Source organism: Ovis aries, unplaced genomic scaffold (genome assembly GCF_016772045.2).
Source record: "Ovis aries strain OAR_USU_Benz2616 breed Rambouillet unplaced genomic scaffold, ARS-UI_Ramb_v3.0 scaffold_123, whole genome shotgun sequence".
Taxonomy (NCBI): domain Eukaryota; kingdom Metazoa; phylum Chordata; class Mammalia; order Artiodactyla; family Bovidae; genus Ovis; species Ovis aries.
In genome coordinates, this window is record NW_024599764.1 from 32,342 (window position 1) to 57,340 (window position 24,999).

Consider the following 24,999-nt stretch of genomic DNA (forward strand, 5'->3'; position numbering starts at 1 on the left):
TGCTCACCACCCTGGGTGTGCTGGGCTGCCCTGCCTTGTTGCACGTTATCTCCGTGTTTCTAAACGGCAGACGCTTTTCTTTGTAAGTTTTATGACTCCCCTCCCCCGCCCTTTTTCTTTTTTTAACCTCCCATCTTCCCGCCCGAGAGGGGCCTTGGGGGGAATCTGACCTCCCATCTTCCCGCCCGAGAGGGGCCTTGGGGGGAATCTGACCTCCCATCTTCCCGCCCGAGAGGGGCCTTGGGGGGAATCTGACCTCCCATCTTCCCGCCCGAGAGGGGCCTTGGGGGGAATCTGACCTCCCATCTTCCCGCCTGAGAGGGGCCTTGGGTCCCCCCTTGCCTTTCAGTTCAGCCGCATCACATCCTCCTTCTGAGGGAAACGGCGCCGAGTGCTGACGTGGCCGTGGCTGGGAAGCTCAGCACGGCCGGGTGGACTGTCACCCAGACGCCACCTGTCCCTAGGCCTGTCTTCACCGTGACGAGGGCTCCTCAGTCCTGGGCTTCCCGGGTCTGAGCCCGCTCTGTGGCTTTCACGGGCACATGGGGGCTGGGCCCCCTGCCGCTCCCGTGTCCTGACCTCCTCCCCGCCCGAAGCCCACCAAGTGGCATCTGCAGCCCTCAGGGTGTGTTTGCAGTCTGCTGCAGGTCCGTCTGTCCAGCCTCACCCCCCGGCTTCCGGGAGGCTTCAGGGGCCTGCCCCAGCTCCGAGCCTCTGAGCACTGCCTCCTGCGGTGAGAGGACGAGGCCCTGTCCTACCGGATGGGTGTCCGCCAGACTCCTCAGGAGCCTCTTGCAGTGAAGCTCCTCTGGGCTCTGACTGCACCACCCAGTCTTCACAAGACTCCTGTCAACTCAGGTGGGCTGGAGACCCCCAGCCTGTCTTCACTGGGAACTCCATCCGCCCCCACCTGCCCCTTGGACGGCTGGCCCCACCTCCGGCCGCGCTGGGCTCCCAGACAGTCCCGGACTGAGGCCCTCTGTCCCCACTGCACTGAGGCCGAGCGAAGCTGTCTCCAGGGCTTACCTGCTGCCTAGCTCTGGCCCCCTGGGCAGCTCTGCGGAGCTCAGGGCCTTCTTGGTGAGGCTGTGTGCTCTCTGCGGGGTAGGAGATGTCCCCCAAGTGTGCCCCTTCAGCGTGGCCATGAGTTTGAGGAACGGAGGGGACGTTGCCCTCTGGGGAGGGGCCTTCCATGGCTGAGGGAATCTTCCTCTGAGTGTCCCTCTCCGCCCAAATTGGGGGTGACTCTGGATCCGGAGAGACTCTTACTGGGGGGAGCATGAACCTAAACACGTGTAGCCACCACAGCCTTGGCCCTGCTCCCCCCGGTCACCCCCAGAGCAGGCCCCCCCGCTCCCTTCTCCTTCTGTGTCCAGCTCAGGGAGTTCTGACGCACGGGGAAGCTCTGGGTGGGGGCTCAAAGGCGCTGTGCCGGAACACCGCAGACGGAGCGGCTGAGACGCAGGCTCCTCCCTGTGTCCTGGGAGCTGGAAGCCCAGGCCAAGTCTCTGGCGGGTCCTCTCTCCCACCTTGCGGATGGCTGTCTCCTCCCCGAGTGCCCACGTGGCCCCCATCTGCGTGCCCGGGACACTTGCGGGGACAGCTGAGGGGCTGTGATTTCTCTGCTCGAAGAACACGAGGTTCAGGCAAGCCCTCGGCCTGCAGGCTCCTCCGGGGCCCGGCCTGCCTGCAAGAAGCGCTCTGGCCCCCTGCGTCCATCTGCGGGGCCCTGGCGGGCTGGGTCTCTCCAGCCACCCCTGGCTCAGCCCCAGTGCGTGCCAGCTCTTGCAGGTGAGCACAGCGCCCATGTGATGCCAGCTCTGGAGAGACGCGGGGAGCTGCACTCAGTTCCCTGGAAGCGACCACACCAGGCATGGGACAGGCACCCCCTCCTTCCAGGCCGGATACTGGTCATGCCCAAGGGAGGACAGGCTACTGGGCAGCAGGAAGTGAGGGACCCAGATGCCAGTGAGGCCCGAGCACATACTTGCCTCATCTTTATTGCACTTTTACCACATTGCAAACTATTCCACGGAAATGCCTCGAAGGTAGCCAGCTGCAGGACTGGTCACACGTGCACCGGCTCCAGACAGTGCTCTGAGGACTGCGCGGTGCCTGGGGGACGGCTGGTCCTTCACTTCACCTGAAACCCACGCGTTGTCCATCCCTTGACGCGAGTCCGTGAGGGCCTCGGGAGCCTCCTGTGGCCCCGGGAAGGGAGGAGAGTTTCTGCTGCGAGCTTGGTCCAGAGTGGGAGCCCTTCTCAGGACCATCTGGACTGGCCGGGTGGCCCACAGTGTGGCCTGCGGGGTGGTCAGGGTCTGTACAGATAATGTCTCTATGTATGTACATTTACACCAGGTATAAATACAAAATCGTAAGTAAAGGCTTCCTTTCCATACAAAAGGGTGCTGGCCTGCCACCAGGCCGCCTCTGTCCGTGGGCACAGGGTGCGGCCCCGGCTGCCCGGGTCTGAAGCGAGCCTGTCTGCCCCATGTGGGCTTGGGTCCCGGGCGGCTGGCCTGGCCGCGGCCCGCGTTCACTACCTGCCGGCCGCGGCTCTGCGCTCGGGGCCCAGGTCGTCCTCCACGACACTGTGCGGCCCGTCCTTCTCCAGGCAGACCCCGACCGCCCGGAGCACGATGCGCAGCCGCCGGTCCAGCGCCTCCAAGTGCGGCTGGAACAGCACGGGGGCCACGCGGTCCGCGCGCAGGGACTCGGCCATCAGCAGGCTCAGCCGGTGCTCCTCCTGGGCCAGGAGCTGCAGCCGCAGGTACGTGGACCGCCGGATCCTGCCGGAGACGAAGGTCAGGCTGGCGCCCAGGGCGGAGCCTGCTCCGGCCGGTTTCAAGGGCGCTGGGGAGGGTCCCACCTGCAGGGGGGTCTGGCAGGCCCCGTCCTTTCTGGCGGGAGTGGGGCGGGAGACAGCCGTGGCTCGGCTCCGTCTCTGGGCCAGGGGGACGCGGAGCAGGAGGTTGGGCCCTACGGCCTGTCTCCCTGGTTGTTAAAGGGAGGGGCTGGGTTCAGGAGTCACATGAGGGGAGCTTGGGGGCGGGGGCCTCGGGTCTTGCTCTGCTCGGTGGGGACAGGGAGCCGTCCCAGGAGGCACTGCGCCCGGCGGGGTGGGAAGGCTCGGTCCGGCCTGGGGTTGCGGGGAGGCTGGGCTGGGGCGTCTGCAGGGGCAGGGCCCTACCTGCAGCACTGCTGTAGGGGCACCAGGATGGACAGCTCGTCGTGAGAGTGCTTCCCAAACCTGGGGCAAGAAGGGCAGAGCTGGGGAGCGGGCGGGGGCACCTGGGCAGTGCTGCCAGGCTGCCCCTGGGGCCCGCCGGGGCCCGCCTCCTGCTGTCCCCAGCCCAGACGCAGGGCCTCGGGCGAGGCAGGTGAACACAGCCCGTCTCACCCTCTGGTTGCTGGACTGAGCGGAAGCTCGACAGCGAGAGGCCCTGGCCGGGCTAGGTGGACAAGGCCCGAGCGCAGGGCAGCCTCGGATCCAGCCGCAGGGGTGTCTTTTACAGCTGGGCGTGAGGGCCCCACACACTGCCCAGGGGCCCAGAGCTGACTCCCCCGAGGCGTCCAGGTACTTGCCGCTCTGACCCCCGGAGGGCCTGAGGCCTGCATACACGCCTGCTCTGGGGCCCTGTCCCCAGCTCACAGGAGCCCGGGCCAGGGCCCTGCGTCACCCCAGGGGGCCTCTGGGGGCCGGGCCGTCCCTCCCACGGAGCGCCCGCCCCCCGGTGTGTCTGGGCCGGGGCAGCTGGCCCCTCGCGGCGCCCGGGAGGACTCACCCTCTCCCGTTGTCCAAGTGGATGATGAATGTGTCATTCCCAAACTTCTCGAAGGTCTCGTAGTGATGGCGGTCCATGTTCCCTGTGGGGACCAGCCTGCTGGGAGCCTGCGTGAGGCTCGGAGGCGCGCCGCCCTCCCTCCCCGTCCGGCCTCCGCGCGGGGAGCAGTGAGCATGAGCACGGCCGCGGCAGCTGGGCCTGAGCTGGGCGCTCGCTGGGCAGGCCAGGGGCCCTGGACGTACCCATGAGGAAGTCGAAGATGGTCATGTCCATGATGTCCAGGATGCGGCGGCTGCTGTCGTAGGGCGGAGTCTGCTTCACCTCCTCGCAGTAGTCAGGGTCCACCTCCCACCTGCAGGGGACCCGGCATCAGAGTGGTGGGCTCCTCTATGACAAGGAGGCCCAAACCACCTCCTGGGGCCTGGGGCTGCCCGGCTCAGGACCGCGGATCCATGGGGCAGCCGGGGGACTGCGTGAGAAAAGGTGTCACCGCAGAGCAAAGGATCTCTGTGGTGGGCTGAGGCTGCGTTAACGGGGCTGGGAGGAGCACGGGGCGGGGAGGCGACTAAACCACACCACCCAGAGGCCACGTGTGTGGACAGGCCGGGACAGCTCACTCGCGAGGACGTCTCCACAGCTGGAGGGACAGCGTCTCTCTCAAGGGGGGGAAGGGATCTGAAGCCTCGTCCAGTTGTGGAGAGACCCGGGGGGGAGTTGGCGCCCAGTCCCTGCGTGAGGGGCCCTTTCTGATTATCTGCGGCCTCAAGTGCAGCCCTGCGGCTCCTCACACCGTCTGCTGTGGACAAGACCCTGGGGCTCGTTCTCTACAGCAGGTCGGGTGGGAGCCAGCCCTCCCGAGACCCCAGGGAGGCAGGACTCCAGAGTCCCCGGCCCAGCGCGCCCCCAACGCACTCTGCCTTCTTGCGCTTGTGGTACGAGCGTCGCCAAGGGTTCCGCCAGGTCTTCCGCTTGGCCAGGGACAGGTCGGGCAGGAAGGCGGCCAGTGAGCCCTCGATCTGGTCCGGCTTCCCGCATAGCGCGTGCTCCGTGGAACAGTAGTACGAGCACTCCCCGTAGAAACAGATGTTGTTGGCTGCGGGCGGAGGGGGCGGTCAGCGGGGGCCCCGCAGGCGGGGTCTGCGTGTCGGCACCAAGTCTTCGTCTTCCCTCCCTGGGCGGGGCCCGCCCACGGCCTCACCCTGGACCTCAGCCACCTGCCCCAGCCCCGGGGCCACACAGCTAGGGATGCAGAGCTCGGATCGGAGTCTGGGTTCTTCCTCATCACCCTCCAAACTAGGTCTGGGGTCTGTGGAGGTTCTGTTCAGTGGTTTGCAAAAGGCCCTCATTCCAAAGAGAGGCAGCATGGGGGAGATGCTTGCAATCATGACCGAATAAGCACCCAGTATTCACACAAGAACCCTTCCATCTCAGTAATAAAAAGATAAATAACCCAATCTATAAATGGGCAAAGGAGTTCAAGGATCCTTCTCCAAAGAATATATAGTAATGGCCAACAAGCACGGGGAAAGATGCTGGGCACCGTGAGTCATCGGGGAAATGCAAATCAAATCCGCAGTTTCTCACCCACTAGGACAGTTTTGATCAAAAGAACAGATACCACCAGTGTGGTTGACAGTGTGGAGAAACTGGCTGCACCCTGATGCAGCTGTGGTGGGGATGTCAAGTGGTGCAGCTGCTGTGAAAACCAGTCAGAAAGCTGGACACAGAACCGGTAACCTGGCCACCCCACTCCCAGGCACACACCCGAGAGAAGGGAAGACACACGTCCACGCAGACCCTTGACGGAGGTGTTCCCAGCAGACCACCCCCGGAGGCAGCGTGGTTTGCCCGTAACGTGGAACAGCACTTAGCCACAAAAGGAACGAAGTGGAACACCACATGGACGAGCCACGAACACTGTGGGCAAAGCCAGACACCGTGCGCACGAGACCCTGGCAGGGGACGAACTGAATGGGAGCTGGCGGCTCTCAGAGCCAAGAGGAGGGGAGGGGGTGGCTTTGAACAGTGATGGCTTCTTTCGGGGAGAGCAAATACCCTGGAATCAGTGGGGCCTGCTGCACAACACGGAGAATGCACTAAAAACCACTTAACTGCACATTTCAGACACTGGACCCAAGACGTGTGGGTCACGGCCCCACAGGAGCAGAGTCGCGAAGCGCCTCGTGCTGGGCGGCGGGCGTGTCTGAGCCTGCGCTTACCTATGGAACCGAGTTCCTGCGCTCCGTCACTGCCTTTGTTTGTGGGGGAAACAAGCCCCAAGCCCGTGGCCCCTCCGCACCGGCCCCCGCCCTGACAACAGCAAAGCCTGCCCGCCCCTGCCCTGCACCTCAGGATCCTGCAGCGCTGCTGCAGACTGGGCTCAGCCTGAGGTCTCTTGTGTCGACATGATTCAATCTCGGCCCGTTTTCAGGAGGAAAATCCTCTCCGAGCCCTGGAATTCGTGTCTGTAACCTCTGAGCCTAAGCTGACTTTAGATGGAGTCAAGTGAAGAGAGAGGCATTTCCCGGGCCCACAGCCTTCTCCCCGTCAGAAACCCGGCCTGTGCAGGGGCGTCAGGGTGGGGCTCCTCCAGCCTGTGGCTTCTCACTGCTCCGCTCTGCAGCCCCGTGCGGGGCCGGGCCCTCACTCCTCCGAGCCTCCGTCCCTGAACAGGGGGCTGTGCAGCTCCTGACTCAGGGAGCAGAGAGGACAGGCGTGGAGTGGCTGGGCTCGGGGAGGCAGTGCCTGTTCCTCTTGACAGTGATGCCCAGGGCAGCTCAGGGCAGCGGGCCAGACGGCGGGGAGGACCCGAGGACTCCAACGAAACGGGCTCCCTGGCTCCGGTCTCCGTGAAAATCAGGGGGTCCCAGCCTGCCAGCCTGAGGGTCCCGGAGAATCCAGGCCGGTTCCCCTGAATGTCTGGGGCTTTGCTGGCAGGAGGGGTGAGTCCTTGCCCATCTCAGAGGCCCCGCGGGTGTGCGTGGGGTGTCACAAGGGGCAGGGCTGCTGGGGAGGGGTCTGTCTGCTCTGGGAAACCCGTCTGGCCCCTGGCAGGAGTCTGGACACTGGCCAGAGTAGCAGAGGCCCAGGGACCACCCTGCCAGCCCCCAGCCAGTGTGGGGAAGAGCTGGCGTAAAGCTGGCTGAGTGGCGGGGAGGGGCAGGAGGGGCAGGGGGGCGCACGCCGCGCCCTCTCCCCCTCTGCCGCGCCCCCCTGCACACCCTGCCCCCCATGGCCTAGACCTGCACGGGAGGATGCGGGCTGACCTCGGGATGAGAGGCGCGGCGATGGAGTCACCGGGAAAGTGGGAGAAAGGTGTCACACGGCAGACGCGGGCCTGGCCGTTGGCCCCACTCAGTCCTGTGGTGACAGGGACTCAGCCACCCCCTGCCTGACGCTGTCCCTGGCTGACGCTGCCCCAAGCTGGCTGGCCACTCCCACTTCTTAGCCCACCGGGCTCCCCAGCCTCTGCAGGCTGCACACATCTCCCCCATTTTGACGGACCCCAGAGCAGGGCTACTCAGGGCCCTGAGGCTGGAGGCAGTGGCGTGGATTGGTGCCTCCGGCAAAGTTCGGCCTTTGCAGCTTTTACATCCGCGACAGGCGCAGAAATGCCAGCAAAGCAGAAATGCTCCAAACGAATCTGAACAGACCTCATTTTCTAGTGAGATCAAAGCTGGTTCCTGTTAGCTGCTGCTTAAGAGAAAACCAAACGCTTCCCAAGGCTTTCGGGGAGAAATCTGGCTGACGGAGCAGAGGCGGTGGGAACAGAAACAGTCTGGGCGGAGAGGGTGGGTGTCAGCGGCAGCAGGCGGAGCTGAGCCCGGAGCCGGCGGCTCCTGGACAGGGAGTAGGAGCGCATCCAGACGGGGCCCGGACGCCAAGCCGGGGACCCACAGGACCGGGAGAGTGGCCAGGAGCCGGGACCCCCACGGGTCCTGCCTCTGGGACTGACCAGGCTGAGCGACGGCGTGGCTCAGGGTGAGGCGGGTGTCAGCGCCTGCCGATGCCAGCATCGGCGAGGACGACGGAGACCCGGTCCTGGGTGCGGACGGGTGTGAGGGCGGGGTGGGATGCCTGCATCTCAGATCACCCACCTAGACAGCAAGTGACTGTCTGCTGACCGTGGAAAGGAGCCCTTGCTCGTTTACAAACCTCTGTAAGACAACTGAGCTCAGGGAACACAGCAGGGGCGCAGCTAGGAGGCCCCTGGGCCCAAGCGGGAGACCCAGCAGAGAGGCTGCTTGATTCGTGTCCATTTCTTGGGATTTCAGACTTCAGTCCCTCCGCTTCCTTGCGACAAACTACTTTGTCCCTTCTGCTCGGGCTCATCGACCGGTTCAGAAACGAAAGAGAAAACATGGGACAGGCTGCAGAACCGGCGCTCAGGGAGACACCGCGGCGGGAGAGACAGCTTCCCCGCGCCTCCCCGCAGCGAGGGGCTGGCGGGAGCAGCGCCGTCCAGACAGAAGGCGGGCCACGGCCATCCTGGCGGGCACAGGGCTGGGAGGGGACTCTGAGGATGGACCAGTCACCTTCGCTGTGAGGATGCTTCCAGGTGTAGCGAAACTGCTCAGACTCCAAGTGGCAACTAAACCATTTAAAGCCGGGGTGTGGGGACGGGGGGCCACCGGGGGCTGGGTGAGGCTGCGTCCCCTGGACGTGACCGAGGTGGGCACACGTCCCACAGGCCTAGCCTCAGAGACCCTCCCAACAAGGCTCTAGCTCGGGCCCTCGGCATTGTCACGTGGGCCAGACACTCGTTCAAGGGGGATGGAGCCCTCTCGCCCCGGGGGTCCCGTCCTGCTCTCCTCTCTGTGGGCTCGGAGAGGAGGAACTGCGAGCATCGCGTGGCAGAGGCGGCCTTAATGAAACGAGGGCTGTGGGCCTCAGTTCTGACCAGCTCATCACGCGGCCGAGAAGCGCGCTGACCTCAAGGAAGGGGCTTCTGGGCCAGTGGATCTTTGGACTTGGCGAGTGGCTTCTGTCTGTGTGGACTGGCTGGGTGGGTGCCTGGCACGGCTGAGGCATCCCTGCAGGGTCGGGGGCCGGGGCCCTGCTCTGCGGGGTCTTGGTGGCCCAGCTGGGTCACTCTACTCCGCTGTGCCAGCGTCACTGGGACAACGCAAAACGCTCCAAGACGAAATGCAAGGGACAAAGGCCGCAGGATGTAGGAGGGGCTCCTCGGGGTCCAGTCTCAGGAGGGGTCGCCCGGCCCCAAAGGGGTGGTCAGGAAGGGAGCCCCGAGGATTAGCTCTGATGCAAGCGGGCAGACCACCCCGCTGAGCCTGACTCTGCTTCGTGTGTGTGCTGGAGGGTGGCACCACGAAGTCGGGACCTTATGCACCTGGAGTGGGCAGGAGCCCGAGGGCGGGGCAGTGCCAACCCTCCAGGGACCAGGGGAAGCCCCACTCTGTGTCCAGCGCTCCACAGAGGAGAGGGCGGCCGCAGGGCCCTGAGCCACGTGAGGGTCTTTCCGGGGTGTTTTTAATCTGGGGGCATCCAGAGAACAGAGGGCCGCTCTGGCTGCACCACCTGGAGATGGCTTCCCAGGAGGCTGGGAGTTCGCCCCAGCCGTTGGCAGCAGCAACATCACCCGCAGCCCAGGGGCGGAGTCAGGGACGGCAAAGACCACCTGGCAGCTCTGAGACTTGGGGCGACGCAGACACAGTGCTGAAGCCAGGCCGCTCCAGGTGCAGGGGAGAGGTCACAGGGGCGAGGTCAGAGGGGAGGGGGCCACAGGGGAGGGGGTCACCCAGGGAGGTGTCACCTGGGGAAGGAGGGTCACCAGGGAGAGAGGCCACCTGGGAGAGAGGTCACCCGGGGAGGTGGTCACCCGGGAGAGAGGTCACCCGGGAGAGGGGTCACCGGGCAGGGGGTCACCCGGGGAAGGAGGTCACCCGGGAGAGGGGTCACCCAGGAAGGGGGTCACAGGGGAGGAGGGTCACCAGGGAGAGAGGTCACCCAGGGAGGTGGTCACCCGGGAGAGAGGTCACCCGGGAAGGGGGTCACCGGGGAGGGGGTCACCCGGGAGAGAGGTCACCCAGGGAGGTGGTCACCCGGGAGAGAGGTCACCCAGGGAGGTGGTCACCCGGGGAAGGAGGTCACCTGGGAGAGGGGTCACCGGGGAGGGGGTCACCCAGGGAGGGTCACCTGGTGAAGAAGGTCAACCGGGGAGAGAGGTCACCCGGGAGAGAGGTCACCCGGGAGAGGGGTCACCGGGGAGGGGGTCACCCGGGAGAGGGGTCACCCGGGAGGGGGGTCACCCGGGAGAGGGGTCACCGGGGAGGGGGTCACCCGGGAGAGGGGTCACCCGGGAGAGGGGTCACCCGGGCAGGGAGCTCACTGGGGAGGGGGGTCACCTGGGGAGATGAAGAAGGTTCTCCACAGCTTCTTGTCCCTCGTGACGTCCCGGATCTCCTTGGTCATGTTGACCAGCCTGCCGGCCACAGGAGGAACCCGGCGGAAATCCAGGATCCTGGTGGAAGGGCAGGGAGCGGCGTCCTCACTTGAGGTCTCTGGGCGCTCCACCGCATCTGAATGGACCTGCTCTCCCGTCAGCCCCCAACCTCCACTCCTCCCCAGAAGCCAGGGGTCCCACCGAGCCCAAAAGGGGTCTGTCCTCTTCCGCAGAGCTGCCCCAGACCCGGGGCCACCAAGGGAAGGGCCGTTTGCGGGGCTCGCGATCCTGGGTCTTGTCAGAGAGGCTGACACCCCGGGTCTTCTGGCCCCTGTTCGGGCGGCCGGGCCACAGCAGCCCGCGCCGGCGGGGCTCACCTGTCCAGGTGGAAGGCGGCGATCTCCGCGTTGTGCCGCTCGTAGTCCGAGAAGTAGAAGAAGTCGGGCGGCGTCTCCTGCTCCCTCGTTTGCCTGGAGAGAACAGGACGGGACAGAAGCAGAGCAGGGAGAGGCCCTCCCAGTGAGGGTGCGGAGCTCGTGCCCGCCCCAAGGAGCCGACCGTCAGGCTCCCAGGAATCCTGGGAGTGAGTGTCAGACGTTGTCAGGGCAGGGCCCTGCTCCGAGGTGTCCGCTCCGCTATCCTGCCTTCCTGGAGTCTCCTCAAGCTCAGTCAGCCTCCCGCCCCCACCAGCCTGCAGCTCCCAGCATGAAAGGAGCCCTCAGTCAGAGGAATTCGGAGTTGGGTAAGAGTCCTAGAGTGTGCGTGAGCACCCTGAAGGCTCTGACGAGGCCTGCAGCCTCGCCCACGGGGCTCACAGCGGACAGCGGGCTCTGCACGTGTGAGCCCTGCCAGCTGAGCTCTCACCGCGGTCTGCTGCCTCTTCCTGGAGGCGGCTCTTCCCCAAGCCTCCCCTGACCCACAGCGAGCGTGGCCAGCCCGTCCCTCACATCCCGGGCCCCCGGGAAGCCCTGCCGGGCCGGCCGCCCCATCTCCATGGGCGCATGTGGTGAGGGAGCAGAGCCTGGCCCTGCCTGGGCCCCACGTCCCCCCGAGACGGGAGGACTGAGGAGCTCCGGAAGCCCGTGGCTCTGACGTCCTGGGCACCCCCGTGAGCAGCAGACAGCCCCCAACCCAGCCACGTGCCGGAGGCCACACGCAGGATGGCGCTGAAGGGCAGACGTCACCCTGCGAACGTCAGTCACCCTGCAAACACAGCGATGGCTGGTGTTTGACCTCACATGTGGGGACACCTGCTCCCTGTCTGAGGCCGAGCAGGAGTGAACACCCTCCCTCCCTGGATGAGATCCAGTGTGCTCCGGGCCCGCCTCCACCACCGGGACCCTCTCTCCAGGAGGCACCACCAGGCAGGAAGCGCAGCCCTCAAACTGCAAGGATCTGCAAAGGTCACGACTCTTCCCCGAGCTGGGAACTTGGGCCTCCTGTGGCCTGGCGCACACCTCCCCTCGGGCGGGCTGGAACGCGCCAGCCCAGGAGACACAGCGCGTTTTCCTGGTGACGCTCCCCAGCCTGCTCCCCTGTCCCAGGCCTTCCTCCCTGGTACACAGCAGGGCTCGGCCGGAGCCCCCGGAGCCTCCCGACGGCCCTGCTGGCGTGCAGGTGCTCGGACCACACGGCCAACCTCGGGATGTGAGGCTCAGGCGGGCAGGGCGCACGTCCACCGGAGGGCACCTCACTCCCTGTGCTCTCAGAGCGCCTGGCAGGACACACCCCTTCCTCCACGCTTCCAGAATGTCACCTGAATCAGCCTTTCCAGGAACCAGCTTGTGACTGGCAACAGACCACTGCCCACAGTTCCAGCAGGGGTGACGCTGGCCAGGACAGGGCTCTGGCTGGGTCAGCCTGGCCTTGCCTGGGCCCTTTGTGAGAAGCACAGGGTACCCCAGGGACGGCTGCTGGTGGCCCAGGTGCAAGCCGCCTCGTCCCCGGGCGCGGGTTTCTCCATCACAGACCTTGGAGGGGGCTGGCACTCGGGGCGTGGGCTGCAGGGCGCCCAGCGGAAGGGAAGGCCACACTAGCGGAGATCCTGAGACTTCATGGAGACCGAGTCCGCATTTCTTGGTGGAAAACCCTGATTTTAAATGCTGGCAAGTCAGTTTTTTCAGAAGACGCTGTGGTTCAAACCAAATAAGTGTGGCTCCCTCACTGGAAGCCTCCCACAGCCCTGTGTCTGCAGCTGCTGGCGGGCTGGGCATTTCTGAGGCTGAAAGTGGCAGCTGACTCGAGTCCCTGGTTGAGCCGGGCACTGTCTATACAGCGCTGGTTCTCCAGAGTTTAGAAAAGGGGTGGTGCGGATTTCTGCAGACCCTCTGTGTGCCTGGAGCATGCAGACCCCAGGGCGGCCCCCTCCAAGAGGCGGCGTCTTCCAGTCGCCTGCAAACCCCACCCCACACGTCCCTGGCCTTCTATTTTTTCAGTCTGTTGTGGAATTAAGAATTATTTTTGTTGGAAAGTACGTCAGAACTCACTGCCAGCCTGTGGCCCAGAGCCCTTTAAAATCATGGGCTGCAGTGAGCCCCCCACCCCACCCCAGGGCTCCGGTCACTGACTCTGCTGGGAGCGGCCTGCACTGCCCTCCCCAGCCCAGCGCGGCTCAGCAGGACCTCCGACCTCAGCCGCCACCACCACCATCGCTTTGCCTTTGTTCCCTTTCCTTGACCTTGGCTCACCCCAGAGAGGTCACCTGGAATGCAGGTGGCTCTGAGCCCGCGGCTCTGGGAGAAGACCAGACACTTCCTGGAGGCTCTGTGACCAGGTTCCAGAACAGTTCCTTGTTCCTTCCCGTCTCCCACCTCAGGGTTTTCCAGTGACCTCTGTCGGGCCATCCACAGGAAGGCAGCTCTGCTTACCCCCTGCCGGATGCCCTTTCCAGCAGCCAGGCCTGAGAGGAGACTGTAGGGTTCAGGGCTGTGTGTGCGTTGGGGGCGGGTGGTGGATGCTGGCGTGTCCAGGGCCCCGCTGCTGAGCTGGGCCCAACCCGGGAGCGTCCGTGGGAAGCCGGGGCCAGGGCCGCCCCTCTGGGGAGACCAGGACTTCTTTCCTCGCCTGTCTGCCCACTCTACCGCCACTTCCCGGTTGCGCAGGGGAGCAGCAGGTGCTTTGGAAAAGTGCTGAGCCCAGTGCACCGGGCGGGAGAGTGGACTCGGCTGAGCCAGGTCGCTTGGCAGCCTCTCTTTCCTTCAGGTGTGGGGGGAGGTGTGGGGCGAGGCCCATCACAGGCCTTTTCCTCAGAAGAGGGGCATGCGGGCGTGAGCAGGAGGTGCTGTCAGAGTGGGGGCCGGCTGGGCCCCCGGGCCGCACCCTGAGCTGGGGGGTGGAGATCAGCGCTCCTCCTCCGCTGACTGGGAGGGGCTGGGGCTTACGGCAGCCTCCCCCTGCTGGGACCAGGGGCCAGAGGAGCCTCCTGGGACCCACCCCCACGGGCAGCAGTCAGCACCGGGAGCTCCCACACTACCTCGGAGGTCAGCCCGGCACCCCGGCCTGGGGCCTGCGCGGCAGAGAAATGAAAGCTTTAGGGCTGACTTCTTGGTAAAACAGCAACTGGGGACTAAGGCAAACCATGGGGTTAGGTGGCCGCTGGAGTGAAAGAGGGCCTTGGCGATGGTGACTGGGGTGAGAAGGCGCCAGACAGGCAGGAGCTGGTGGAAGTGAGGAGGCTTTAGAGTGTCACGTGAAGCCCCAAGGCCACCGGAGAGCAGGCTCTGCAGGGCACCCCGACGCCTTCAGACCCCAGGCCTGCGAAACCCTGCCAGTGCTCCGGGCCGCAGGCGTGCCCCTCTCCCCTGCCGTTCCAGAGGACCACAGCCACACCGCTTCCTTTAGAGGGACTTCCCTGAGCTCAGAAGAAAGCACAATGATACCCGATTGTGGTTGTACAGACTAAAGTGAGACTGACTACTATGCTGACCTCCCCCAGGAAATCTGTGACCTAAATCCCTAGAACCTATGAATATGCTACCTTAGATGGAAAGAGGAACTCTCTTATGTGATCTACTTCAGGATCTTGAGATGCAGAGATTATCCTGGACTATCTCCACGGGCCCAACATCATCAAGAGTCTTTAAAAGAGGGAGGCGCAGGGAGGCGTGAAGGCAGGGGAGCCAACACTGATGGCTTTGAAGGCAGAGGCTCTGGGAGGGGACCTGTTGCCTTCTCCAGCGCCCCTCAGCAGAAAGCCAGCTCCCTCCAGAGTCTCTGGAAGCCCACAACCCACAGATCCATGTTAGATTCAGACCTCCAGAGCCGTAAGAGACCAGGGCTGAGTGGCGTTAAGCCGCTACATTTGTGATCGCTTTTTACAGCGGCACCAGGAAGCGAATACAGAATCTGGCCACACCGCAGCAGCACGAAAGACACAAGGGCTTAGCAACCTTGGAAAGGCTGTGGATTCGGTCTGTTTCCTCCAGATCTGGGCGTGCTGAAACCGCCACACTGTTAAGAAATGACACAGAAGGTTTTGAGACAAGGCGCCTCTGTTTCCAAAGAAGCCTCGTGGGCCCTCCTTGGGCTGCACGATTCATCCTTGGGCAGCCTCTCAAGGCTCGGATCCTTGTCCTTGTTTTCTGGTTGTTTTTGATTTGGGGCTGAGAGGTAGGTGGGATCTTAGTTCCCCAAGCAGGGATCGAACCCCCTTCTCTGGGAGCATGGAGTCCTAGCTGCTGAACTGCCAGGGACGCCCCCTGTCCTTGTTTTAATGACACAGGTCATCTGCAGAAACGCAGCTGGAAACGGCGGGCCCTGGTCAGGAGCTGGGGTCTGACCCAGTCCCAGGCTCTTCCTTCTGGGCCCCAAAGTCAGACATGCCTCCAGTTGTGGGGCCTGAAGATCCGTATTCCTCAGAGATCAGAACTACCTCCTGGCACAGTGAGGCTCGAGGGTGCTGGCCCCCAGCCACCTGGTCAGGTGTCTGCTCACAGAGGAGAAGGGGCCACAGCCCCAGAGGGTCGGCAGCACAAACCGTCCCCGTGTCCCCAAGAAAGGTCCTGGCTCCCGGAGGAGGACGTGCGCCCCGGGAGGTGCATCTAGTTTCTGCGAGGTGCTGCCCCAGCCCCCACAGGCTTCACCGTGGTGCCCCCCAGAGCCGCTGCCGGACCACCGTCCCCTCCGCAGAGAAGCAGCCTCTGACTGTTCCCACTGTTAGCATCAGCATCTCAGCCTTCCTCAACTTGTGGGAAAACAGAGAACTTTTGCTTTGATTAAAAATAGAGCAAATTGGCAGCTCACGACCAGAATCTGTGAAGGGACAAAAGCCAGCGTCTGACTGGCTCTTCCTCCGAGCATAGTGCCCTGCGGCGCGCTTTCTGTGCGCACACTCCCTGGGTTGTGACGCGAAGTGTCCCCTACCCTGTAGACAGGACACAGCCAGTGAGGGCGTCCAGCTCGCGAACAGAGGGGCCCCAGTGCACGGGGCCCGGGGCTGAGACGCGAGGCTGGGGCTGCACTGGGCGGGGCGGGCCCCTCTGTACGGGATGTCTGGGAGGAACACGGCGGGGAAGCTCTGCCCACCCAGGCCCGCCCTGGCTGCCGCCCTCGCCAGGCTGACGGAGCGGGTGTGCCCTTGAAGCCCTTGTAGCGTGGCAGGTGCGATGGCTCAGGGGGGATGCCTGCAGGGGGAGCAAAGCCCCACGGACCCTGGCCCCACCCCGCCAGCCTGTGCAGAGTGGGATGGGGCCACGCACTCCCACGCGGTGAGCGGGAGAGAGGGCAGCTAATCGTCAGGTCACACTCTGGAAAAAGAGCAACTGCGACCGCTCAGGGCACACACAGCCGTCACACGGCCTTCCTGCGTCCCGTGTGTGCTGAGGGCCCCGAGGTGCCTGAACTCAGCCTAGAAGCTGAGGCCCAGACAGAGGGGCCTGCCGCACACAGGGTGGGAACGTGGGCATCCCAGGGCTGGTGAGGCGGCGGCGGGTGGGGAGCCGCCCCTGCAGGGCCCACTCGTCCGGGGCACAGCAGCGCGGGGCTCCCGCGGGCCTCCCCGGCCCCCAAGCCTCTTCTGTGGTTGATGAGAAAGCTGCTGATGGCAGCGCCGCCTCCGCGGAGCTCTCCGGGGCCGCCAGAGCTTGCGCCCACACGGGCTCGCACTGCTGGGGCTCGGGCGCAGGCAGTCTGACTGGGTCCCCTCCCGGGTGAGGTGGCAGGGTGGGGGGAGTCCGCAGACCGCAGAGCCCAGCAGCTCCTGTCTCCCCACCGCCTCTGGGTAGGCCCCCTCTTCTTTCAGGTGCTGGGGCCACAGGGGGCTATGTCCTGCAGTTCTGGGGAACAGGAACCCAAACTAGGGCCTGAGTAGGTCACATCCCCCCAGGGACTGGGGTGCGGATCACTCCAGCCCCATTCTGTTCTCTTGGGGGCATGGACCACTCCACCTTGTCCAAGACTTCCAGCTTTCTCAGGGGTGGGGACCAATCCCGCCCCGTCTAGGTTTCCCCGGGGTGGGGACCGCTCTGGCCCCGCCCGGCTCTCTCGGGGGTGTGGACCGCTCCGGCCCTGCCCAGCTTTCTCGAGGGTGCAGACCGCCCGGCCCTGCCTAGGTTTCCCCGGGGTGAAGCCGCTCCGGCCCCGCCCGGCTCTCTCGGGGGTGCGGGCCGCTCCGCCCCGTCTTGGTTTCCCCGGGGTGCGGCCGCTCCGGGCTGAGCGTCTTTCTTGGGTCCCAGGTCTCCCTCCGTCACATCCCCACTCTGGTTTCTCGTGTCCACACCAAGGACACACGACTGCACAGCAAGTCTGCTCAGGAGCCCAGGCGACCGCCTCGTCCTCAGACCCTGACCCTCCACTTCCGTGAAGACCCTGCTGCTGACCAGGTGGTGCCCTGGGGCAGAGGCGGCCTCGGGAAGAGGCTCCGGCTCCCGACGGGGGCCAAGCCCATGGGGAGACCTTGCTTCTTGCCAGACGCACCAGGCGGGCGAGGGAGCAGAAACCAGCCTTCCTGTCCTGAGCCTCCCTGCCACTCACACAGCAGAAGGCAGCCACCTTGTCATTAAGGAGATATATTAAGCTGTTTAATGTCAGGTTTCCAGCGGCAGATGTTCGGGGCGGGCGGGCAGGCCGCTCCCTCAGTAGCTCCTGCTAATTCTGGCCCCGAGAAGGAAATGGCAACCCACTCCGGCGTTCTTGCCTGGAGAATCCCAGGGACAGGGAAGCCTGGTGGGCCGCCGTCTATGGGGTCGCACAGGGTCGGACACGACTGAAGCGACCCCGCAGACTTGGCAGCAGCAGTGGGGGTGGGCATCTGTTTGGGAGAAGGCACTTGTCTTAGAACCTCGGGCACCTGCCGTCCACTCCTACCACCCTATTTCTCTGTCAGGGAGGATTTTCCTGGAGGCGCGGGCCTCAGGATGACCAACCCGAGGACGGGACTCAGGCACAGAGCAGCCGGCCCCCGGCAGGCCACGTGGCCAGAGCGTCAGGGACCAGTGCTGACTGGCCGCTGTCAGGGGTCCCAAGGAGCTTTCACCCCCGCCAATCCCGCCCCCCGCTCAGGGTCTCCAAGAGACAGCTCTTCAAAGTGGGACACGGGACGAGATGCTCACTTATGGCTGGGTAAAATAATTAACTCAGAAGACACTCAAGTGTCTTAAGGTGGATTTCATGCAAACCAATCTGAAAACAAATCAAAGGTCTGTGACTGTGAAGCAAGTCTGACGTTAAAAGGGACGGTAGCGACACTCGCTTTCCAGAGCAAAGGGGTGGGGGTGAGGGGGCAGATTTGCTTGAAAGAGGAAGCTCTACTCTGCTCTAAACACTGTTCCGCCAGCTTGTCCGGGGTGTGAGGACGTGACTAAGGAATGGAATTGAGGGTGGAAATGAGCGCTATCCCCGGCAACCGTGCACACTGGCCCCCAGCCCTCTTCTTTCTGTGTTTAAGCCCCTGTTCCTCATCTTTTTATTCAAGGGAAGAGAAGACGCCCCTAGCCTACTACACTGTGGAGTGAATATTTAGCACCAAGGCGGCTGCTGTGATGCTGCTGCTCTTCCCTGGCACAGGGGGTAGAGTCTGGGCCATCCCTAAGGCCGCTTAAGAGCTCAGGCCTGCAACATTTCCTTTCGGGGCATAAGGAACAGCCAGCTGATCAAACTGCTCTTGAGACGCCCAACGTGGCCTCTTTCCCAGCACGGGGGAACCATGACCAGAGTCTCTTCCCTCCTTCCCATCTTCTGCCCCTTTCACGAGAGCACAGTGACGACCCCCAGGGAGCAGAGCCCAGAGACCCAAACACCAGACAGAAGCACAGAGAGACTCCCGTGCCGCCGTGCAGGAGGGCGTTTCCAGAAAGAATGACTTGCTCGCTTTGATTTGAACAAAGGGGACAGTCTTTTCCAGAAGCTCCCAAGGAAACGTGCCGTGGCCCACTAGGGCGGGCGTCCTAAAGGAGCTGGGGGGCCTGGGAGACAGCACGGCCCCCACCTGCACGACGGGGGCGGCACAGGGCTGGGCTTTCCCTGTGTACCTGCCTCTCTGCCAACCTTACGGAATCAGTGATCGCTCCAGACTCCCAGCGGGAGCAGAAGACAGTGGACTCCTGCGGTTACCTGACTTACGCCGTCTGGGCCACGGCAAGCCAGCAGGTGTCTGTGGAGCTGGAGTGACGGCGCCCCGGCCCCTCAAGCCCGTGGACCGCAGCGGCCCAGCACAAGGGCTGCGCCAGCCACCAGGACCCGGGGCGGCCCCTCCACTTGGCCTCTGCTTCCCGGGGACACTGGACGGGCCACATAACAGCCCCTCAGCACCGCACCCAGGGCTCAGTGGGGGTCCCGTGAGGCTGCAGGCAAACCGCAGGGCTCCGGGCAGCCTGGCACCCAGGGCAGGGGTGGGCCTCCTGGGGGTAAATGCAGGAAGGGGACCCGGGTGCCAGCGGCCCGCTGAGGCGGGGCGGCCAGGCTGGCCTGGGGGCGGGGAGGCTGGGCCCCAGCGAGAGGCAGCCTCCCGCCGGCACTGAGTCTGCTGCTGCCTATGCGTGCCCCTCGGCTCCGAGGAACCCGGGGCCTCCGGACAGCTGCTCAGGGCTGCACTCTCTGGGAGGGGCTCGCACGCGCATGCTCGCGCGCACACGCGCCCTCTCCTTCATGAAAGGAGCCTGCACACCTAGAGTCCCCCCGTGTGTGGTGCCTGGGCCCCAGCGGAGACCCCGGGCCCAGGGCTCCCCGGCCGGCTGTGCCCGACAGGCTGGGACCTGACATCCCGGACCCTTGGGCCCCAGCAAGGCCTGGCCGGCCGCCTGCTCCCGATTCACATTTAGACCTCGGAGCCTCAATTTCCTCCTCCTTGAAGGAGAGCTGGTGATAAAAATAAAACCACCTGGCATATCAGTGACAGGGTCCCTGCCTCTGCGGCCGGAGCGGGGGCTGTAGAGCCCTGACGACCTCAAGACGGGGCGGGCGTGGCCCCCGGAGCGGGAAGCCCTGGCCAGCGCAGCAGCCTCACAGACACCAGGCTGCGGCACGTACAAGGAGCGGGCGGCGGGCAGCGGCGGGCATGTGTCCCTGCAGGGCCGGCAGCAAAGTGCCTCCCCCCGCAGGCTCCACAGGGCTGCCTCCAGACCAAGGCACCCAGGGTAGGACAGAGGGGGAGCTGCTGCCTGCAAACGCGGGGAGTGAGCTCCACGGGCCAGACACAGGGGTCAGGCCTGGCCTGGTCCAGGCGGGCAGGGCGTTCGCAGCCTGTGAGCAGTCCAGGCTCTGCGTGTGCTGCCATCGTGGGCAATGGCATCCAGCCTGGGCACGGGGGGGGGGCACTTCACAGACACATTGGCAGCAGGGGAGGGGGGCAAGGCAGCGAGGATTCCCCCGTCAGGAACGGGAGGGCAGGGGTCACCGGAGCCTGGGGGCTGCCTGATCTGGGCACCTGGGCACCTGGCTTCTGGCCTGTGCTGCAAAGATCTGCTTACCATCTGTCTGCATTTCTGTATGAACACTCCAGTCAATGCAAATCTATATTTTAAGAAGTTGGGACGGTGGGGAACTCGAAGCGTTGGTAAAGCTAACGCTGTGCTGTGTTTTACGAGCACTGATGACGTTTGCCCTTGATCTAATCACCCCCCTTGTCCAACATACAGAGGAAACCAAGGCGGGCGGTGGTGGACCCATCCACAGTGAGGACGCAAGTGTTTTCCTGCCTTCGTCACCAGGTACCGGGAAGTGGTGTGGGCACGCAGAGCTCAGGCACAGCTGCGCGTGGGAGAGGGCTGTGCCGTCTTCTCAAGCCCTAACCCAGCCTGTGGCTGTGGCCTTGTTTGGAAATAGGGACGTGGCAGACAGGATTCACTAGGAAAAGATCCCGTGGATCAGGCTGGTCCTGAGTCCAGTGCCCCACGTCCTCATAAGAAGAGGGTGGTTTGGACTGAGACCCACGGGACAGGCCGCGTGACAATGGAGGTGAAGACGGGAGTGACGTGGCCACAGGCACAGAGCCAAGACTTGACGCCACGCTCAGGAGGGAAGGCAGGGAAGACCCTCCGGAGCCTTCGGGGACGCGGCACCATAGTCTCCGACTCTGGAGAGAGAAGAGCTTCCTGGTGCCCTAAGCGGCCCGCGCAGTAACGCCTCCCCACGGCTGCCCCGACGCCCACATGGTGTGGACACGTGGGGTTACAGCCGAACTGTACTACAAATTAAGGAGCCAGGAAGGAGCCTACATGGTGGTGACGTCAGAGATCACGGTGGCCACTGCTCTGAGATCTGAACAGGGACCGTACGGCGGCCACCCTGCCACACAGCGGCTCTCCCGGTCGCTCAGCTGGTAAAGAATCCGCCTGCAATGCGGGAGACCTGGGTTCCATCCCTGGGCTGGGAAGATCCCCTGGAGAAGGGAACGGCCGCTCATTCCAGTCTTCTGGCCTGGAGAATCCCATGGACTGTATCGTCCACGGGGCCCCAAAGAGTTGGACACGACTGAGTGGCGCTCACTCCCAGTGGTCTCTCCAGCTCCACTTGCTGCTGGCCGGTGCCCTCAGGCACGTACCCGGTCACTCTGAGCTTCAGCCTCCCTGTCTACAACCACATCTACAGGCAACAGTGGCCTCTCTGTCTAGCTCTCGAGGCCTGGCGTGGTGCCCTTTCCTGCACCTACGACCTCAGCCCCACCTGCCTCCAGGCCAGGTTGGGGCCTTCCTTGGGGGCACCTCTCACTGTCCCCCCATCTCCTGAGCCTTGGACGACAGGTGCTTGTTAAGCCAGACTTGAAATGACCCATTTCAGATTCACTGAGCCTGGCCCACGGGGCTTTTCTCTTTCTCTTCCGGTTTGCAAGCAAGGCTGGGTCTGCGGAGTTCCAGCGGCAGGCCCGTCTGTCCCGGGGGTGCTGCCTTGCTGCTGGAGTTATTCTTGCCTCAGAGCAACCTGGGGAAGGTGTGCTTTCCTTCCCTCCCTGTGTCTGAACACGATTTGGATCCCAAACCACACGCGGCACAGAGGGCACTGTAGCTCTGGGTTCCAAACTCTCAGGTGGTCACCTGGCTGTTTTGGTGGAGATGGGGGCTTCAGAGCAGCCTCGCCAGGCTGCAGGGAGTGATGAGTCTGCTGGCCGGCGACCCGAGGAGAAGCACAGCTGCGGCTCAGCGTGCCGCCTGCGATCAGCTGCGCACCCTGAACGCTGACTCAATAGTTGTCACCCCTCTAATGCCTACAACTCAGAACTGCAAACCTCAGGACACCCAGACAATCAGCAAGGACAGACCTGGGGAGGGGCTGCAGCGGCTCCCAGACCCCCACCAGTATGAACCCACGGCCCCACTGGTTGAAGACAGAGACCTGGTCCCAGAAGGGCCAGGACCCAAAGCTTCCTGTTGTCCAGCCTCAAGCAGCAGAAGGCAGCTGCAGCCCAGAGACAGTGTGGGGGCTGCAAGGTCTCACAGCAAGGATGCTCTCCACGACGCGGCCCCGCCCTGTGCTCCTGGCCTGCCTGGACACCCCCCACAGGGCCCCCTGGCCACTGTCCCCCAAGCTGGAAGCCTTCACTTTCTCGGCCCCAGCAAGTCCGTCCCCGGGCCCAGGGCATTTGCTTGCCCCTGGCCCCAACGAGTCTCTAGGACCCAGGCTTGTCCCCGTCCTCACCCCACGCCTCACCTCTGGTTCCTGGGGAGCCTTCCCGCCCTCCCAGCTCTGTCCCTGCACAGCGGGGAAAGTGGTCACATCAGGCCGGATGCCCACCAGGGCTTGGCCCCTGCCACTGTCCAGCTGCCTGCCTCACCTCCCCACAAGCTCTGTCCCAGGGAACTTTCTGTGACTCTGGGCATGTCCACCATGGCGCCACCAGCCACGCACAACCCCGATGGCCCAGGTGCGGCAGAAGACTAGGCTGCAACTTCATCTCAGTTAAGTTAATCTCAGCCTAGAAAGCCACCTGGTAGTCCTCCACACAGTGGCCCTGGTCCTCCAGCCTGCAGAGGCCACCCAGTCCTAGAATGTGTCACCCCCTCCAGGCCGGACTCCTGGCCTGGGGTGACGCCCACTTCACGTTCACACTCGTGCTCAGCCCTCCTTCCCCCGTCCGTCCTGCAGACCAGGCCTGAGTACCAGGCCCCATGCCCCAGGGTCAAGGCCCTCAGAGGCAGGAGCGCCAGGCTTGTGTCAAGCCTGCCCCTGGGCCTGGCAGGAGGCCAGGCTGGGCTCGGTGTGAGTGCGGTGGCTGAATGTACATTTCTGCCAGGAGGTGGTCACAGCCAGCGTCATGAGCAGGCCCGGAAGCTTTCTTTCTAAGAAGCGTGGTGAAATCTGATGTACCCTCTGGCTTGTCTGTGTAGTCTCGCCCCGCCTCGCCAAACCACCAACCCCTCCCGGCTTCTTTCCATAAACATGGTGCCCTGCCTCCTAAAGCCAGTCCAGTAGGGTTTAGACCTCAGTCCTTTGCCTACAACGCCCTCGTTGACAGGTGGGTAAACTGAGTCCCGGGGAGGGAAGGAGCTTACTGGAGGCCACACACGCAGGGCCTCGCCAGGCCTCCTGTCTCTGCGGACACACCCGGGCTTCCATCTAGGTACACACATCACCGGCACCACTGTGAGCCGGCATGGACTTTTCAGACGTTAAAATTTAAAGACTGCAGCAAAGGACGCGTGACAACAACGGGGCAGTTGGTTCCAACATCCTCCAAATGAGAGCCTTGTGCCTCAAAAGACAGCCCGTGTGTGACAAGGGTCTTGAACCCAAATACATGAAGAATTCTCACAACTTACTAACGGAAAGACGGCCAGCTGAATAGCAAGTGGCAAAAGCTCTGAACAGACGTTTCTCCAAAGAAGATCCAAATGGCCAACAGGACTTGAGAAGATGCTCCCAGTCATTAGTCAGGAGAGAACTGTGATTCAGAACCGCAGACAGACACGGTCCACCCCCACCAGGATGGTGAGGGTCAACAGGGACGATGAAGACAAGGCTGCGGAGCCTGCAGAGATCGCTGGGGAGGGCGGCTGCTGGGAGAGACGGCTGCAGCTTCTCGGCAGCTGCACCGAGTTATTCTGGACCCAGCAATGCCACTCCCAGGCTTACACCAAGAGAGATGGAAACCTGTACACAGATGCTCACACAATGCCCTCCGTGCACTCAAGAAATGGAAATGAGGCAAATATCCGTTGACAGATGAGAGTAAAGTAAAGCAAGTAAGTCAAGTAAAACATGGCCCGCTCACACCAGGGAGCATTGCTCAGTGTTCAGCCACAGAAAGGAAGGCGGCTCAGACACGCACCACGCCGTGGGGGAGCCCTGAACACCCAGCGCTCTGCAACAGAAGCAGACACAAAGGCCAGCAGCGACTGACGCTGTTCACGCGAAATCCCAGGACGGGCAAGTCCACGGCGACGGGGAGCAGACTAGTGGTGTCCAGGCAGGGAGGAAGGGCAGCGCTTCACCAGCCTTCTTTCCGGAGTAACGGAGCAGTTCAACACCATGGGGATGGCCGCACAGCTCTGTGAAATGTACTGAAAGCTACTGGGTGACAGACTCCAAGTGACTGAATCACGATCTGTGCGAACCGTATCTGGGTAAAGGCGTCAAAACATCTTCCTCTAACAGTAAAAGCAAGACTACCCAGCAACTGGCAGGCTAACGCGCTGCTGTCGCCGCCACCGAGTCGCTTCAGTCGTGTCCGACTCTGTGCCCCACAGACGGCAGCCCCCCAGGCTCCCCGTCCCTGGGATTCTCCAGGCAAGAGTACTGGAGTGGGTTGCCATTTTCTTCTCCAATGCATGAGAGTGAAAAGTGAAAGTGAAGTCGCTCAGTCGTGTCCGACTCTTCGCAGTCCCATGGACTGCAGCCCACCAGGCTCCTCTATCCATGGGATTTTCCTGGCAAGAGCACTGGAGTGGGGAGCCACTGCCTTCTCCTAGTTATACATTTTTCAACATCTATTAACATATACCATTAGACTACGAGTGGCCCCTCATACCACGGGGACTGCACGCTGCAGCCCTGCCAGGCTCCCCTCCTGCCCCAGGACTGCTCCTGGGTCCTCTGAGCACCCGTCCTTCAGGATCTCAGAGAAAAACTACCCCCTGATTAATTCAGAACATTCAGCTTACAGAGCTATTACGAGCTCACTGAAGAAAGTTTCTTTTTTAAGGGAATTATTAATCATATATTTATTTTCTTAATGCTATGGTCAGAAACCACAGCTGCTTTCCTGCTGAGAACACAGCCACAGGGGCAGGAACGGTGTGCCCCAGGGTCATCGGGAGGGTGGTGGCTGCCAGCAACCAGACTCTAGCGGATGCCGGAGTTGGGGTGGGTCAGAGCCCAGAGCCAGGGTCGGCGTGGGCCAGGCCCGCCAGAGCGGCAGGAAGGCTGGCCAGGGCATGAGGTCAG

At 63.5% G+C, this 24,999-nt stretch overlaps 1 protein-coding gene across 1 annotated transcript in view; it reads right to left on the bottom strand.

Moving 5' to 3' along the window:
• Positions 1-1,984: 1,984 nt before the first annotated feature.
• Positions 1,985-24,999, bottom strand: part of FAM20C (FAM20C golgi associated secretory pathway kinase) — a 32,289-nt gene continuing 9,274 nt past the window's right edge. The window contains exons 4-10 of the mRNA XM_027961840.2: positions 10,566-10,658; positions 10,151-10,266; positions 4,701-4,881; positions 4,031-4,140; positions 3,789-3,870; positions 3,194-3,253; positions 1,985-2,792 (exon numbers count right to left, since the gene is read on the bottom strand). Coding sequence (XP_027817641.1) covers positions 2,543-2,792; positions 3,194-3,253; positions 3,789-3,870; positions 4,031-4,140; positions 4,701-4,881; positions 10,151-10,266; positions 10,566-10,658 — 892 coding nt within the window. The 3' untranslated portion in view covers positions 1,985-2,542. The remainder of the gene's footprint in view (positions 2,793-3,193; positions 3,254-3,788; positions 3,871-4,030; positions 4,141-4,700; positions 4,882-10,150; positions 10,267-10,565; positions 10,659-24,999) is intronic.